Source organism: Rhea americana, unplaced genomic scaffold (genome assembly GCF_003343005.1).
Source record: "Rhea americana isolate MKP2758 unplaced genomic scaffold, rheAme1 scaffold_91, whole genome shotgun sequence".
In the NCBI taxonomy this organism is placed as follows: Eukaryota; Metazoa; Chordata; class Aves; order Rheiformes; family Rheidae; genus Rhea; species Rhea americana.
Window position 1 is genome coordinate 432,550 of NW_028187100.1, and position 18,189 is coordinate 450,738.

Genomic DNA, 18,189 nt, shown 5'->3' on the forward strand with positions numbered 1-18,189 from the left:
CACACCACCTTTCCATGTAGCGGTAATAGCACTTACAAAAGCTCCATTTCACCAGAGCACTCAAGCATGTGCTCCTGTCCAAACACAAGTCATTAATGTGAGTTCTTCAAGGTAAGCGCTGCATAAGCTTATGCAGCAGGAGTCATCTCGTCTAGCTTTAGCCAACTTCCAATTAGATGTCTTGTCTAAACTAATCATTTAGGTTCTCAATGGAGTGAGAAAGGCAATGCCCAGCTATCCTAGACACTTTCTCAAGGCAGGATAGATCATCCAACTACCTGCACCAACAGGAAAGGGAGCTGGGATCTATTCAAACCATGAGACTAACTTTTAGACAGCTGAAGTTAAAGGAGAATAATCCTCCTCTTGGCCRGAAGACTAAGAAGGCACCCAGAATTTCACCAGTGAGACTGGGTCATATGTATAATCAATATATAATCAAAGGCCTGATGAAGGATAACAGAGCAGATACTCTGCATAACAAATGAGGTCCCAGAAATGCATAAAAAACAAAGCCTGGTGTGTATTTGCTTACATCCTCCTTTGCAAGTCACACATGTGCCAGCTCTGCAACCACAGACCCTGGCATATGCCCTTGCAGTGCTGTACCTGCCAGGAAATCCAAAGGAAGAAAATGCTGCCTGAGAATAGCATAACAGGTAGGAAGAGCAGATCCCCTGAACACTGCTCTTCATGCAGATGCTTTGCAGTTTCTTGAAAATGAACCCCAAAGCAGGGTAGCATTGATAACCATCCCTCTCTCACTGGAACAGACCCTCTTAGATAGCTGGCAGAAACTGAGATGTAATTGAACATCTCTCTGCCCCACTGTCATCAAATTTCTCTCTCTGACTCCAAGTCACACTTTCACTGCCTCATGATGCAGTTTCTGTAGCTCTTCAAATCTCTGCAGCAGCTCTTCTTGGTCTTTTCAATAGTTTGTTCAGAGCAGTAGTAGGAGAAAGTGCTAGCCCTCTACACTGACCCTATGTTTCACTGTTCAGCAGGAGTTATTATTTTTCTGGACAGCAGCCCAGAGATACTGGACAAAGCAGCAGCAGTAGCAGATGTTATGATGCATGCTCTTCTGACTTTGGTTTGGCTAATGAGGCAGAGGAACCCACAGAGCATGAGAGCACGAAAGCCAAAGTAGAGACTGTGGTCTGTGCCTTCATCTTTTTCATTACGTTTAAGACTGGGGCTTTGTTGCAGGCTGTCTAAGACACGTGAAAAGATCTTTAAAAATACAGATCGATGCCTCCTATAGTTAAGAGAGAGGGGAAAAGAAAGATATTCTCTGCTCTAGCTGCAAGAAACATCTCTCAGTTGCATAAAGCACATACCCCAATTGACTTACCACAATCATTTGTGCCACATAGCTCTCAGGACCAGTGTATTCAGTTGGATCTTTAACTTTGACAAGAACTATAAAATACAAATAATGCCACATGTTGTGTTCTGACTTTATATGCTCTTCAAATGAAACTGTCTTGTTATCAAATTTGTCTCTCTCCAGTCCTGCAAAAGACATGAACATAACGTGAAAAAATAAGCTTAAACATAAAAATACCCAAATCTGTTAAATATGTTAGAGAAAGGAACCTAACTTAATTTAAATTATCATAAATTTGAAGGATCTTAATTTAAAAGCTATAACCACATGCAATAACTGTCAGGCAAGAAATTCCAGGCCAGAAGGCATTCCTGACAGAATTCTTTCAGCACAGTGTTTATTCTCTTTTGTGATATTTCCTCTTAATAACAATAACAATATAATAAATATGTTACAGTTTTACAGTGCCTTCTATGCTGAAGGCTATAAAGTGCTTTACAAGCTTTAGCTCTGATTCTTTCAAAATGTATACTGGTTAGCACACAGCGTGTAATCCAGGTTCTGGTCTTGCTAAGATTTATGCACACGCTGAGCATCAAGCATGTGAACAGCCCCACTTAAGCTGCGGTGGGATTGTTTGTGTGCTTAAACTTAGCAGTGACAGTGAGTCTTCGCAGCTCTGTAGTCACACACTCTTTGCAGAGCTGTAGTCCTAAGATTTTTTTTTTCTGTAACCTGTCAAATCTCTGGTGGAGAAGGCCATAGTCAGAAAGGATAGGATTCACAAACGTTTTCCTCTATGCTACAGCTTTCCTCCCTGGATCTTTTGTGGCACCTTCTATAGATGCTGAAGCCATTGTGTTCTGCACAATGTTCATCCCTGCCAGTACAACCATGGAAACAACACCCAGCCTATAAAGAAGAAGGTATTTCTAAAGTCCCTTAGGGAAGTGAAGTTCTGCTCTTCTTTGTGAGCACACCTCAAAATAAGGGTGATTCATCTTTGGGTTTTGCGAGGAACAACTTCTTTGTTCCCTGTTCCACRTCACCTTCTGAAACAGGCAGATTTTGCCATTGTTACCCTTCTGGAATCCACTGTGCTGTGAAATAGCGAGTTGTACTTTCATCTGCATCACACTTTGCGAAATAAAGTCAGCAGCTGCACCATCTCCATTAGCGGCGATGATGTAAGTGTGAGACACAGCTCTTCTTCCTCAGATCCTGGGTGGAGCCAACTCTTGGCAAAGTTATCTTTTGACTCCTAAACCAACCCTGTTTCCTGCTATGAGAGAATAAATTTGGAACCAAATGCTGACATTTTTGCATGCTTTCCTTGTAGAAGATAACCAATCTTCAGGATCACGCTTCAGTTGTTGAGGAATATTTCATTTTATTCTTTTACCCATCAAAGGTCCAAACAGCTCAGTAATACCTACCACAGATGAAACAGGTTGTCTTTAGTATTTCCTCTTTTTTCTGTTTTTCACTCCTGAGATCAGCGAATGTATCAATGATGACTCCAAAGATTAGGTTTAGAACAATAATTATGACAATGAAATAAAACAGAAGATCATAAACAACTCGCGCAGCAAACAAGGGCTCCTGAAACAATAATAAGATTGCAATAAGATATAAAAATAGCACATCTCTGAAATATTAAACAACACTTTCACATTAACTTGAGCAAGGCAACGCATAAGAAAAGCTTTCTTTTCATATGCCAACTTCTGCTGGCCTTACTCACGTAAGAAGGATTACCTATATGACTGAACAAAGAAGTACTGGCCTCCTATGCTCCTATCTTTTGGGACTCTTGTTGTTCTTTATGCCATTCCACACAGCACGAAGAACAGACTAGCTTGTGTACCAGATGCAGTGTAGATGCACTAACGCAGTGCTCTACCAAGGGTAATTACCTTGCTAGTACAGTAATAGGGATATCGAGTTTCTGGCACTGAGCACTGTGAYAGGTCTCCCTATCACTGTGCGGTGCATATAGGGATACGCTTATGTATGTCTTTGTGGAATATTCCAGACTGACACCAAATCTGCTCACTGAACAACGGGTAACTAGGGGAGCACGCTTGCGGGATGCCAAGAGCAGGCTATTACTCTCTGCCCCCAAGCAGGGCTTATTAACGGTTTTGGCACGGTGCTAGCACAGTCACATGGCTCGGAGCTGGCTCAGAGGGGACAGGCCCAGCTCGCGGCTTTCTGGAACACAGCATGGATGTGCGTGCACACACGGGTGCAAGTGCACACATCCACACTGCTCTCCACTGCTGGTATTCCCCATGTCATCACCACTTCGTGCCTTCACGTCATAGCCACTTTTCTTCTTGCAAAGGGTGGACTGAACTCTCATTAACACTTGTAATAAAATACTAAAGGAGTTCTGTGGCAGACAGGAGGCAACAGTCAGTGCCCTAGAAGGAGGAACAATAAACTCAAGTCCACCATGACGTTGACTTGCAAGTCACTGATTTTCTCAGTTTCTCTCATGTTCATTGGGGTAACAGTACTATCCTCGGTGAGGTGCTGTTATGTAGTCAGCGTTACATTACTGCTAAGTGGCAAGGGTCATTTTCAAAGCCTGTAAATGTTTACAGACTTCGCGGTGTTGGACTATGGTTCCTGTAGACACTCCCAGTCCATGAATTAGGACCTAGATTCCTACTACCAGTGCAAGAAGCTCTTTAATCCAGAYATGAATAATTTATATTTAGAGCCTTGCAAGCCCTACTGAGACTCTACTTGCAAATTTAAGATTCTACCCGCAACTTGTGTTGTGGTGTGACCCACCAAACAAATGGCTGCTACATTGCCTTTACTTATGCTGGTGGTCTAGAACTTAATGCTTAAAAAACAAATATTATGAATAGTTCTTAAATGAACTGAATTTTTGAGAAAACTTCTGGAAAAGCACATGCTTGAGAAATTCTGTTTTGACTTTGATGCTAATGCAGTACAATGCTCAATACGGATAAAAAACACGATCTATTTCAGGGCAGACACTAGGTTAAATCTCAGCTAAGTATAAATCCTGTGTACTACAATGGAGAGTATTGACATATATTCAGTAATCAATCCCTTCTGAAAGTTTGCATTTATGATTCCTACATTAACAGAAAACTGATTCAACTGGGCAACACTCCTTAGCAGCATTGGAAGGTTATAATATGCCCCACATTTCCAGAAAAAGTAAACTACCGCCTGGTATTCCCTTCTTCATGTAACATCATCACATCAAGCCCAGCTTTTCCCATTAAATGTTCCATCTGGGATGTAAAAATTACATGGATAAATCAACTGTGTGACACTAGAGCCAACTAGATAAAAATACTGTCTATATCTTCCAAAAATTGACTTTGGCATTCATGAGATGCAGAGGTAGTAACGCTGCATTTCCTCTGACAAACACTTACATCTTTGGAAGGCTTTCTGAGCACATCTCCCACRCCACCGCCATTTCGCAGGCCTTGGTTTAATACTGTCACAATGCACATGAGCAGGGTGTCACAGGTCCTTTCAATCCCATCCTYCTCTTCCTCACCTACAATGAGATGGAGAAGAGCTTTATGAATGACAGCATCAAACTGTCACTTCTCAAACAGAGCACCAATTTCCTACTGAAGAAAGCGACTGCAATACACATCTGCCTCTCATATTCTCCAGCTAGAGTTTCAGTGACCATCCCTATCCATTTGCACATCACTGCTTGTGACGTACTTAGGTATAGCAGGCAATCTTAGCCAGAAGAGAGACAGAAAAATCCTAAACTGTTCTCCCACTAGCTACTTTGTTAAGGGCCCGGATCTGTCATCCCTATTCATGGGGGTACCCTTTCCTAACAAGTACTCCCACCAGTTTCACTAACACTGCTTTTCCAGTGGGGCCCCTAAGTGCACAGCTGACACGTAGAAGAGAAGCAATAAAACACAGAATTAGAAGCACATTCATAAAAGGATTGTCTTCCTGTGAAATCATTCCTCTACCTACTCATGTACAAGCCAAGTCATGTTAATGTTTCAAACCATTAGGGAGGGGCTGGCTCTTACATGAGTAAATCTGTCCATGATTTTTCTGCTAGAACACATGCCTAAGCACACGGCTGATAGACAATAAATGAAAGACTCCCGCTGACCTCAGCCCAAAAACTTGGATTCTGTTCTTATCTCTGCTACAGGGCTGCTGCGTGGTTTTGGCCGAGCCACAGAGGGTACTATTGTGCAGGAGGTATCTGAACGTGCAGAGGAGCTGGGCTGGAACACCAGTCCCCGGAGCGACTCCGCTGGCGCGGCCAGGATCCCTCCCACCACGCACTCCCCTGCTGTGGCTGCAGTAACAGCTGCCTTTTGAAGAGCCCTGCGTGAGTCTTTCCCCGCATCCTTCTGGTTTGCACTGAAGGGTCAGGACCGTAACTGCCATTTCTTCTGCCCTCCTTTGCTTTTCTCTTCAGGGATACATTTGCTTAAGCTGCAAAGGCAGAGATTCTCACTTGGGTTTGTTCCATGCATTTATTGTAACAAAGTTTAATAAATAACTATTTCTATTGCTGTAGTTAACTGAAGCTGCGTATTTAACAGCCCCAAACCACCACATCTGGAGCACTGAGATAGACTCTGATAAACTGAATTGACTGAAAGCACTCAAATTACGGAAAAGCAATTTGGATTTAAAATATCTTCCCAAACTGTGGTGTGTGTGTCACGATTGATATTTGCAAAACAGAGCTGGTATCTGCTGCTTTTGCCACCGCTGAATTTGCTATGCAAGCAAACGATATTAAAAAGAATTCCTGATTTAAGCAATTCTTAACAAAAAGAAAAGCAAAAGCACGCATCAGGGTAGACATCTCTGTTAAACTATAATGTCATTATGGTCACTACTCCCACTAATAACTCCACATTTTAAAAAATTGCTTAAATACAAAAACTGAAAGGATTGAAACAATGAAACCTTTTTTTTCTCCTTCACATCTGGAAATTTTTTATTACCAGTGTGATCCTAGTCATACTAATTCATCTCCTCTGCTTTTGTATCCTGCCCTTATTTTCTCTTTCCAAACATTACTCTGTCAGTTTTTTTTAAAGCTAATATCTGTGCTTGAGAAAGACTACAGGCCATAAGAGAAATAATAATAATAAAAATCTTTACAAAAGCCACAGCTTCTATTTCACTTAGGTAACTACAGAACAAGATTTCCACTGAACGTATGAGTGGGGTCAGGTGCTGCAAATAGCAGATGGTCAGATTCTGGTATACAGCAAGGATAAACTAGGGCTGCAAACTGGAAGCTGCAACGCAGAGAGAGATATATGCTCAAAATAATGACCTGTAACTCTCCATGTCCACTGAGCTGCAAATTCAGAGCAAGCCCATGCTTCAGAGCAACACAAGATACTTCTCGTCAGCTGACCAGCACCATTTCACAACAGCGAGAAGCAGCATCCCCCAGTTTCCACTTAGTTTTTTGTCTTTGTAACTGGGGAAATAAAAATATCACCTGGCACAACCTCTTGGAAAATGCTGCCCACGTTCTACCCAGAAGAGCAAGCTCAGGTTGCTCTTTATCAGACAATGAGATTGCCGACAGCCTGCAGTGAGCAGAAACCTCCAGCACAGTAGTGCAGGCTGCAAGGACTTCCACTCCTACACATGGGGCTGCAAGGGCTGCCCTCAGTCTGGAAGCCAGGTTACCCTGCCAGCACAGTGGGCTCATAGTTCAGGCTCAGCTCATTGACACAGATTATGCCTGTAATATCAATAGGAGAGGATCTGTAGAGCAAAGTAGTGCTAAAGATCCAAAGTCCACACCAAATGTGGTTTGGGGGGTTTTACTTGGGACCAGGTCTAGCCTGGTTTATGACTGGAACGACCAAAAGTGGCTGGACAGCTGTTGACAGACTCCTGCAGCACATCTTCTGATTAGGCTTAATCCAAAGGGAATACAGGTTGAGCACTGTCAGATCACCCCATGATGTCAATCACAGTGCAGGAAGTGGGAGGACAGAATCACAAAATTGGTAAGGTTGGAAGGAACCTCTGGAGATCATCTAGTGCAACCTCGCTGCTCAAGCAGGGACACCTAGAGCATAGTAGACTGGGTTGCATCCAGGTGGGCTTGAATATCTCCAGAGAAGKAGACTCCACAACCTCTCTGGGCAACCTGCTGCACAACCTCTCTGGGCAACCTGCTGCAGTGCTCTGTCACYCTCACAGTGAAGAAATTCCCCCTCATGTTCAGGCGGAACTTCCTGTGCTTCAGTTTGTGCCCGTTGCCTCTTGTCCTGTCGCATGGCACCACAGAAAAGAGTTTGCCCCATCCCCTTGACATCCTCCTTTCAGATACTCAGGACAAGGAGATTTGCTTCAAAAATTGTGATTTGAAGGCACACAGCTACTCGCCTTCTGGGCCAAAGCTCCAAAACAAGCATAGGTAGGACTAGTGCCCACATCTACCAAACTGAACTTGCCAGGAGCAAGGGAGCGGAATGCACATTTGGAAATGTCCCTTTCACAAACAGGTATCTTGCACATCTTTCCAGCACTGGTCTGTATGTGCTAAAGAGCACAAAGGGAATAAAGCTAAAGTCATGTACTCTGCGGATGTGAAGTCCCTTTAAGCGGAGTATKTCTTCCAGCCCTGCTCTCAGTAGCTAAATATTCACTTCCTTCCCGATAGATGTGCACTGGTGGAGAGAAAAATTGTTCTCCACCCCAACTCCTCCATCGAGTTACCTGAGCTTGGTTCTATGCATATATAACCTTCTGGATGCCAAGGGGAGACTCYTGCCATGCCAATCTATTTAAGTTCCCAATCCAATAAAACGTGTGTTTATATAATTTTAGGTGCAAGTTGCTCTACCATTCCAGCCCAACTGCTCCTGTACTTAAAGTTACTCACATRATGAAACATTTCACCAGGCAAAGACTTAGGTGATACAGAACAGCTTTTTAAGTGCAGAAGACTCCGAGGGAGGCAAGGGAAAGATTTTTACGCCAATAGATCAGAGTAGCAGTGCAGAAGCAGGCTGCAGAGAGGGGATGTTCTCAGAGTAGAGCAGACTGGCTCCCAGTTAACTCCCTCACCTGCATAAGCAATGACTGAGAATGTGCTCAACCAGTGAAACTCAGGACAGAAGCACAATTTCATCATAACAAATGATTAGCAGTAATCCATTCCAAAAACCAAGGTATCTACATATCTTCCTCTCTGCACTAGAGCTGAGAGAGCACTGAGAGCATTWCATGTTCCTTTCAGATAGTTGCAGACTTATTTAGGTGGCTACAACATGACTCCACCCAAACTTCAGGCTGACCTGCCTTTGCATTGCACGGGGCTCATGCTTTTGCCAGAAGGGAGATGATCTGCTTAGGAGATGACAGAAGGTACAGAAGTGCTTTTTGACGCCTGATTCACTGGCTAAGACAAGCGAGATTATTGCTGAATGTTATTTTTTAATGTTTTTTATACTGGATGAATAAAACTCTTCCAAACTCTTCTCAAACTCTTTTGTATAGCCTCCTTTCATTATTAATTCTAAAGAAAYAATATCCAAACAATAAGAAATGTGCAATTTCTATCATTTAGAGAGCTTGGCAAAAGCCACATTGCATCTCTTTTGACTGATTGATTACTCTTTGAATGTAGCAGTTTGCCAGTGGCACACAGAGTGTTTTCTCTATCTAGTCAGACAGTTTCTCACTTTGCTTATGAGGCCCATTTACACAACAGCTGGGGAGAAGAAAAGCTTACTTTTACAGCCCTCTCCCCCACACCCTTGATCCTAAAAGCTCAAGAATTATTAGTGGGAGAGTAAAGCATGTGAAACAATGTTGTACTGGAACACAGGACAGGAAGGGACTGCCTACGTCCTCAGTTTCAGCCCCTAGCAACCACAGGCAACTGTGGCAGTACATATGCCAAGCCTGTAGGCCATCCTCTATGCGCACACCCATGCAGCACCGACCACAACACGCTTAACATCTGTAGTGAAAGACCAAACACCACAACTACATTGTGCCATAGGAAGACAGTAGGAGAGACAGAGCAGTGCCACCATAAGAAGTCTCTGCCTAGGTATTAAAAAAAAAAGGGGGGGCCTAAAAAAACTCTCAGGTGATCTTGTAGCTCCACACTACAGAAGAGGGCAAACCAAACTATCAGCTTGGTCTGGGAAAAATTCCTTCCTGATCCAATATCTGGTAACTGGTTTGATCACAGCAGGACACAACAGACAGGCCCTTTAACTGAGCTTATTTTAAGCTGACAGGATCCTTCTGACATATGTATCAGACTCATAATGCAGATATCAAAGTAAAGCCAGATGGGCTCATCTGCTGAACCTCAGCATCTAGCTCTTTGCTTGCCACAAGCATGAAGCAATGCATCCTTCCTGCCAAAAYAAGGCTTGTTGACAGGCTGCATTCACTTGCATTTGCCACAAGCTACGAGTGCCCAGATGGACTGCAAGCCATGCTCAGCTCAGCCATGATAACTTGTTAAGACATAGAACTGGATCCAGAGTCTGAGCTCTTACATCTTCTGGCTATACTGCAATCTCTGCCTAGATGCATGTAAAAAGCATAAGCAAATGATCACTCATATATGCTACACAATTAAAATGAACTTGTGTAGTCCTCAAATGGATTTAATAGTGGCTCYTGTACAGGTCATGATGATGCAGATGAGTGGCAAGCTTTCCGTCTCAGCAAAGTCAGCTAGAAAGAAACAACCTATACATTCAAGCACAATGATTCAGCAGGCTCTTTTGATAACAAAATTAATGTCAATGCAGTTAGAAATCAGGTGTGGGGAGCACTTGTATTACAGGCAAGTTGCCAGCTCAGCTCCAAGCCTTGCAAAAATTGAGTGCTTCTGAGTTACAGCAGTGATCATCACTTTTCATGCTGAGAAAAGTCTCTGTAATAACAACATACAAATCCCTCAGTTCTAATTGATCATTGGTTTGGGGAAACTTGTGTACTAACCTGGGTTAGTAAGTGGGATGCTTGTAGAACAGTTCTCTTTTGCACAGGCTCCCATCATTGATGTGAGGGTTGTAGTGGGAACTTCACCAATACCTGAGGAGAAAGCAGGATCTTCACAGAGAGACAGATATTGCAAAACCTGCCCATTGATACAAAGTTTTATATTGCTATTCTCTAGAAGCAAGTCACTGATTTGAAAAGTTGAGAGAAAAAAGCACACCAAATTATACCACCAACTCTTCCCTCCCCGAACAGTCAGCCTCATCAGCTCAAAGCAATCCTAAGGAACAAAAACATGATTTTATATTTACTGTATATCACAGCTATTCCCATTTCATCTCCCAAAATTAATGAATCTACATCAAATGCTGCTACTTCTGGTTAGAACAAAATATATTCAAAACAAGAAACAACTGTCAGATATGAAAATAGTGTCAGCTTTAAAACCATTAGATAAATTATTCACAAAAACTGACAAGAAGGACACCAAGCTGATGTTCAGTTATCCTGAACATAGAATATTTAAGAGTTTTCAAGGATTATAACACAGTTTGGTACTCATTTGTAAATATGTACAGGTTTGAGTAAAACACTAATTTAACATTCCCAAAGTGGGTAAATGTGTACATCAGCTTGATTTTATCAAACCAATTTTATCTTGTGCATCTACAACAATTTTCAGCATTTCAAATCAGAGATGCAAAAAGGTTTAAGGAGAAAAAATGAAGGCAAAATCATACAAGCAAAATAACAGTCTAAGACAATCTGTRTAATACGGGCTAAGATCCACTCTGACTTTCTCTTGTAATGCTTTAGAAAACAAATTTTTAAAGCACTTGTCTTGGGATCCATAATGTTTCATCATACAGAAACATACAGTATTTCATCAAGATATTTTCTTGATGAGTTTGATAGAAATGGCAATGTGTAAAGCCAGCAATAATACACATRCTCCACCCTAAAAATCTATTAAGAACCCAACAGAAGAAACACAAACACATATGAAACACTGAACTGCATCAGAGCAGTGCTTCATACAGCCTAGCATTTATTTTTCAAAATGTAACTTCAGACCTTAAGTCCAGCTCCTGAATGCATGGTAAGCCAATTTGAGCTACYTTAGTTTTCTTTAAGGTTGCCAAAAAACAAGGTGTGTTGAAGAAATCTATCACATTCTTTTTTGTTCACATATAATATCAAATTAGCTACAGGGTACATGACCCTTCCCCAAGCTCACAAGTCTTGAATGCACTTTGCCTCGTTTATGTGGATTAGGTCCTGAAATAATGAAGTTAGGAAATGGCTGGCAAACACAGAACACACGCAGTCTGGGCTGGATCCTACTAGTTGTTCTGTGCTTGTGTGCAGGTCTGAAGAGCTCAGCATTTGGGAGAATCATGCTGCTAGAAATTTAATCACAGGCTATTCTCAGGTATTTCTACATAGACAGTTATTTCTCTGCCCATGCTCCCAGCAGGCTGGTTGGCAGCATATCCAAAGATCTCAGCAGACCAGATCTGGCTTTTGTCTAGCAAAGTGAGCTTGTAACTCTCCAACCACACTGGTACATCTTTCATTCCAGAAGGTTGAAATCCAGCCCTTTGCAAAAACTCATTAAAAACCTCCCAACAATTTTACTGAAGCCAGTATTACACACTAATTATCGTGTTTGTGAAACATGCAATGAATTTAAGAGTTGTTCCTGGAAGTCTCCAAACTGCAGAACTGTGGATTCTATAACAAATTTCTGATGAAGTTTTAAAAAAAATCRAACGAATACATCTACTGATCATGTTAAGATCACATGCCTCACGTGTAATACACAGAAAATACTGTGATCTGCTTTTAAGGTGAGATATGTATCCAGAAAACCCACTATGAGCTGCTCTTTCAAATACTTTGGAAATGTAGGGAGTTTTTTGATATTACCACGAGTTAACAGAGAAAACGTATTAAATCAAATGTGAACGTGATATTTTAGTATTTCAACAGATAAGCCTAGTTTAAAACAACCTTAGATATTACATTTTACCCAGAGATTTAACTTATTACTGAAACATATAGAGCTAGTTTTGTTCCCACAGATGAAAAGGCAAAACTCAAATTTCCTTAAAGGAAAGTTAGACAGACAGAAAAGGTATCTATCAGAAACAGATTTTAATGCAAAAAACAATACCTGCAACAGGGGTCCTGATTTTCAGCCTGTCCACCTCCATGATAAAGTCATCTTTCAAGAACAGGAACCCGATGATGGAGAAGAGATAAACTAGGATGAGTGCTAGCACTGCAGTGAGGATAATGGAACGACCATTTCGGGTAACGCTTTTTATCACATTTAGCAAAGTCTCTTCTCTGTACACCAGATCAAACAGCTGGGAAAAGCAAAGCAAAGAGGAAAGATGAACACAAGAGAGACAATACATAGGTGTCACACAGGAAAAAAATCTCGAACTATGGCAACAAACATGTGCCCTATTCTAAATTCTTAGCTTCATAAGTACCCAGGTCACACTGATTTCAGGGGGAGCTGTGCATGCATAGAGGAGGAGAGAATCTATCAGAGCCTTAGATTTTAAGAAACCACAGTAAAATCCAAAGTTAAAAAGTATACATGAGATGAGAGACTGATCCAGACTTGGGAACTGGTTAGGATCAAGACCAAGTTGTTTTCCTCATATTCAAAATAGGCTAGATTAAAATCTGAAAGCAATGTCTCCACACTATGGATGAACCTACATCTACACATTAATTTTTCACGTTATCTCTCATCTGATAAACATAGATGCAGTGGATCTAAGAAAAGCACTCACGCATTCAAGTCATTACATGTATATGAACTGTTTCCTTGACCTCATGGGATCACACAGAAGTTACTCACATGTGCAAGGATTAGGGTCATCTCTTTAGGGCAAAGTTAAATTTATTGCACTGATCATATTAAACCAGAAACTTCTATTCTTCGTTACCCAACACTATCTACTTTCCCGGTATTCGACTTTAAAAGGAAGTGTACATTAAGACACTATTTATTTTAATGTCAAAGTCCTAAAAATAACAATTAGAAGCAAAAAGTGCTCTTCAAGAAACTATAGCTTTTTTTTTTTCTTTTATAATTCTAATGATGTTCTTTAGTGCTTTGGACCTTATCTATAATATATGTATTTCCACTTCAAAACACCCAGATTACAGATTCAAAGTGACTCATAGTGATTTATCAAAATGGTCCACTAAAGAAAGTACTAGTCACAATTCACAAGATCTAAAATGCACAGCCTTGTGAAAGGATTAACAATAAAGGAAGAAAGAGGGAAGACGATTACAAATCATCCCATACTAAACAAAGCCTAAAATGAGTAACAAATATCAGTGTGTGGGATATTTGCACTATAAAGTGAATACCTGTAAGTATCTAGGGAATGTTGACAATTTTACCATCTACAAATCATGAACATTTGTCAATAGCAATTATTTAGAAGCATAACTCCATACAATGTTTCTTGCACTACTTGGGATGTTGGAAAGTATTTTAAGATAGCAGTCACTTTATTCATTGAAGCAGTAACAGATGATTTAGGTGTGCATTTTTTAAGCCAGGTGTCAGTTAGTGGGAGAGAAAAATCCACTGAAAAAGGGTCCTGCAGCTAAAGCCCCCAAATCTCCGCTCTTCTGAAATCTATCCAGGTTTTGAAGTTGACTTTAATGTTAAGATTTGGACCTGGAAAACTTACTTTAACCGTAGCTCTGCCAGAGTAAGGACTGAACCCCTGAAAATTTCCATGTGCTATGAAATGCCCAGAGCTCACCACTATTCAGGAAACCAATAAAAATACAACAGCAGATATGATGGAAGGTGAAACCATGTAAATGGCCACAGCTCAGTCAGTCTCCCTGCAAGTTTCATATGCTTCAGCATAAAACAAAAGGATTAGAAAACAAGAGCAGTGAAATACCTTTTAATGCTATTCAGCATGAAGAGAGCAGTTAGCTGAGTTTAGTATTATTTTGTATGATTCATGTGCACTGCACCTGCATCATATTATAAAAGGGCATTCCATTTGGGAAATTGTAACAAAAGAAAATGAAAGTGGGATACATTTAAAGTGAAGGATCTTCCTGCTACACCAGCAGCATGCCATCCTCACTCCCCAGCTGATTTTTTTTCATTAGGACTAAGGTGTGAACTGAGGAAAGGGATCATTTGGAATAGGTATTATACACACACAAGTGAACAACTTTTGTCCAAAAAAGATTACCACCAAAAGAGACACAATTGACGCTACAGGAACAACACATACAGAACACATGTATGCTGGGAAGGATGGGAGAAAGAAGAGGGCAATATAACAATTTTCTGAAAGGAAATGGGCAAACTTTCATCTCTGTAATAGAGATAAAATAAGTCCTAATAGAAACAGGTTCTAATGAAAACAGCAGCTCCTAAGGGGCACCAACAGAACGGTGTGCTAAAAATACACGATTTGGCTTGATTGTCAGGAAGAAATTGAAGACAGCTGCATGTGTAACGGTATTTTCTATTTTTACAAGGTTTTCTCCTTCACAGAGGCACATACTTACCAGGAAACTATAGAAGAATTCATGCACGCAGAGGCCCAGCATGCAGACCAGGACATATGCTACGTGATAGAGAAAAGCCATGTCCATGATGACCGCTCTGTAGCCACGAGTAAACGTTCCACGGTTCCCAACAAAGCTCACCAGAAACACTATTTTGTTACAAAGCTGCGGGGCAATAACAAAARCTAGGTTTATTCGATCAGAAAAATATTGTTACTTATTGTTTGTATTGCCAAAGCATGTGAAAAGACTAGGTAAGTTGCTTTGACTATATGTGCGGTTTCTATATGGCTGAAGTAACATCTTCAGATGTTCGGAGCTAAATCCAGCTCTCAAGGTACAACGGGAATGAATCCATGAGAGCAAGTGGAAGTATATCCAYCCCTCTAACACAGCACTGTGTCTCATTATGTTATGATATACTTCTGTAAAATCTGCAAGTAGGCAGGGAGGGATTAATGCCATAAAAGATTAAGAAAAAAACTGAAGAGTGAATCCCTAACGCTTTGGAGTTCAGAGCTAAGACAATCTGGCAGCAGCTAGGAAGCCTACCACAGAAAGAACAGCAACACAATAGGGTGGAGTGCAATTAACTATTTCAGATCACATTTTTCAATATAAAATCCTTAAAATAATGCTAATGGCTAATATTAAATAATACTAATTTTTGAAGTACAGTATTTAAGCAACAGCATCAGATTTTCCATTGCTCTTGAGCTTTGCCTGCGAGGGAACAGTAGGGAAGAACTAAATGCAAAATGGGTCAACCTCGTTTGTTTAGTGGTCCCGGAGAAGCAAGGAGCCCTCAATACCATTCTTTTTTCACAACTTCAACATGGGTAAATACTATTTACTAATATTTACCCTTGACTGCATGCCTGGGCATTATCAAGCATGCAAAACTCCCACAAAACTGGTTACAAATACCTAATACTTTGCTGCCTGGCTCTAAGGTGAATTCGAGCTGTGGCAGTCAGGCAGAATCTAAATAGATGATTTGTGAGCATAACTGTATATGCCATCACACTCAATAAACATGCAAAGACGTATAAGTGAAGAGATTTAGGAAAGGACTGGGAGAATTTTTAATTTTGAAACTTCTTTCTTCTCAAAAACATAGATTTAATTCCAGATTTAATTAACTGTGTCAATTTTGCTGAACATATTTGGTAGTGGAAATGATCCTTTTTAACAGGAAAACCTGTATTTTTTATTCTTTTTACTCAATAATATTTCTTTTAAATTTCACATTATTTAAAAAAATCTGTGCATATGCACAGAAACTAAATGCCTTTTTTTCTCAGCTTTTCAGTTTGCTGATTTTGCTGTTTCAAGATGACTGGAAATGATTTAGTTATTTTTTGGCTCAACCAGTGAACCAGAAAAAGAATTTCTTTGCATGGCTCTAATCAAGGAATTTTTTTTTAATAAGAGACCCTTAATATCTCTCCTTCTGCTGAAAGAGAAATCTGCTAGCTTTTTAAGTACTTACATTGGCAGCACCAAGAAGTATCAAGGTGGGACCGAGCCCTATAGTATATATAGACCTGAGAATAACAGACACCAAAAAGGGTCGAATACCAACAGGCTTCGAGATGAAAAACAGCATCGCTGTACAAAGTGCCACTGCTATCCAAAGGAGGACTGAAAACAATGGAGAAAGCGTGCCTGTATAGAGGAGAAAGGGAGAAGTGAGAGAAGCATCTTTGGAAACTCAGTTTTGCATCAAGAAACAGATCCAAAAGATCAATTCTTTTGCCAATATAGCTAACAAAAAGAGTGAATCATGTGTCACAGTTGCTGACCACAACTTGCCCTAATTGCAGCAAGAAATATTATCCAGTATTCTTGATTTTGCATAGGTAATAATAAGAGCAGCGAATGAAATTTCCATTAAAATCCGAGGAATGCTCAGAGATGAAGCACTTTATTCTTCTCCTGGAGCAATCTACTAATCAGCTCCTGTCTGCAGGGCTCATTAGGACTCCCCCACTCTAATTCCGTGATTGCTCAGCTACAGAAATAGCCAGTCCTTGGGGTGGCGCAGCAAGTGGCACCGTGCTGCAGTGTCACGTTTCGATTCCAAGCAGCACCAAATTGCCCCGGTTTGAGACAAGCAGCTTTCTGCTGAACAGCTGCGGGTGTTCAGCAGGAGCCTCCGCCTCTGCACGGGAGCAAGGCGCTCACGCAGCAGGAGGCAGCCGCGGGGATTTCGGCAGGAACAGGCAGCAGCTGCATTGCCACAAGCAGCTCAAGAGCTGCATCTTGCTCCCAGGGAGGCAGCGGGTCCCAGGTCTTGCCAAGCTYGTGCAGGCATGTGAGCCACTGCGCTCAGAGTCAGCCTCTTGCTGCTGTGCAGGACGCTGCCTCCTGGCTCTCTCCAAATTTTAATTAATGCACCTACTCTCCCCCTACCTCTGCTTAAGGCCCTGGAAATACATCACGTTGCTCTGATACAGAAAGCACACTCAGACCTGGGGGCACTGTCACACTTGCCCGCTGACTTCTATTGTTATCAGATGAATTGAGAGGTCAGTGCTGGTGGAGAAAGGAATAGAAAATTCAGCTAGACTCACAATAGAAATAATGCTATCTGTTTGGCAACAGCTACATGGCTAAGTAGTATTGGTGGGATCAGAAAACAATGAGATGATGCCCTGTTCTCAAAGTTCAGATGGCATCCAAATTTATTCAAAGTTCAGGAGTGTTTATATCCTTGGCAAGAGGTTCAAGGTCAGCTCTGTCAGACAGTTTCTCCGTSAACAAGATTTGGAACTTTTAACAGATCCTAAAAAAATAACTTCAAAGTGGATCTGAAATCTTTGAAAAGGTAAGGCCAAAACCCTTGGCATTTCTTGGTTCTCCCTTCCTCCCTACTGCAGGTCAATCAATCTCATGCTGCGGGACCTGTACCAGTAATGTGCGTAGACATGACAAGCATGMTGGAGAAAAAGAGCCCTCATCAGGAATGCAATTTCACTTATGTCATATGATGGGAGAATTGAAGAGATCTTTTAAAAGGCAGCATTCTTGGGATGATTAGATCAGCATTCAGACACGTGAGTGTGGGTGGCTTTACTCAAGGTGAAAGGGAGAAAATGTGAGGCAAACTCTGGCTCAGTTTTTGGTGGAGGGGGAGGCTGGAAGTAAGGAGTCTGCCTCGTGACCATACTAATCCCATCTGGCCACACCTATTGTTTATTGTTTATAAATCCCTTTTAYTCTTTCAAGCACTAGGAATTAGGATCCTGAAATGCACTATCATTGAAATTGCTGGATTTTGGGGG

At 41.2% G+C, this 18,189-nt stretch overlaps 1 protein-coding gene across 3 annotated transcripts in view; it reads right to left on the minus strand.

Moving 5' to 3' along the window:
• ITPR2 (inositol 1,4,5-trisphosphate receptor type 2) overlaps positions 1 to 18,189 on the minus strand; it is a 284,657-nt gene that overhangs the window by 25,666 nt on the left and 240,802 nt on the right. For 2 of the 3 annotated variants that reach the window (XM_085324472.1, XM_085324471.1), the window contains exons 49-55: positions 16,395 to 16,570; positions 14,903 to 15,067; positions 12,504 to 12,699; positions 10,328 to 10,420; positions 4,759 to 4,886; positions 2,770 to 2,935; positions 1,358 to 1,518 (exon numbers count right to left, since the gene is read on the minus strand). In XM_085324472.1, coding sequence (XP_085180598.1) covers positions 1,358 to 1,518; positions 2,770 to 2,935; positions 4,759 to 4,886; positions 10,328 to 10,420; positions 12,504 to 12,699; positions 14,903 to 15,067; positions 16,395 to 16,570 — 1,085 coding nt within the window. Of the gene's footprint in view, positions 1 to 1,153; positions 1,262 to 1,357; positions 1,519 to 2,769; positions 2,936 to 4,758; positions 4,887 to 10,327; positions 10,421 to 12,503; positions 12,700 to 14,902; positions 15,068 to 16,394; positions 16,571 to 18,189 lie in introns of those variants that run through there. The other variant, XM_085324473.1, reaches the window with a different exon arrangement.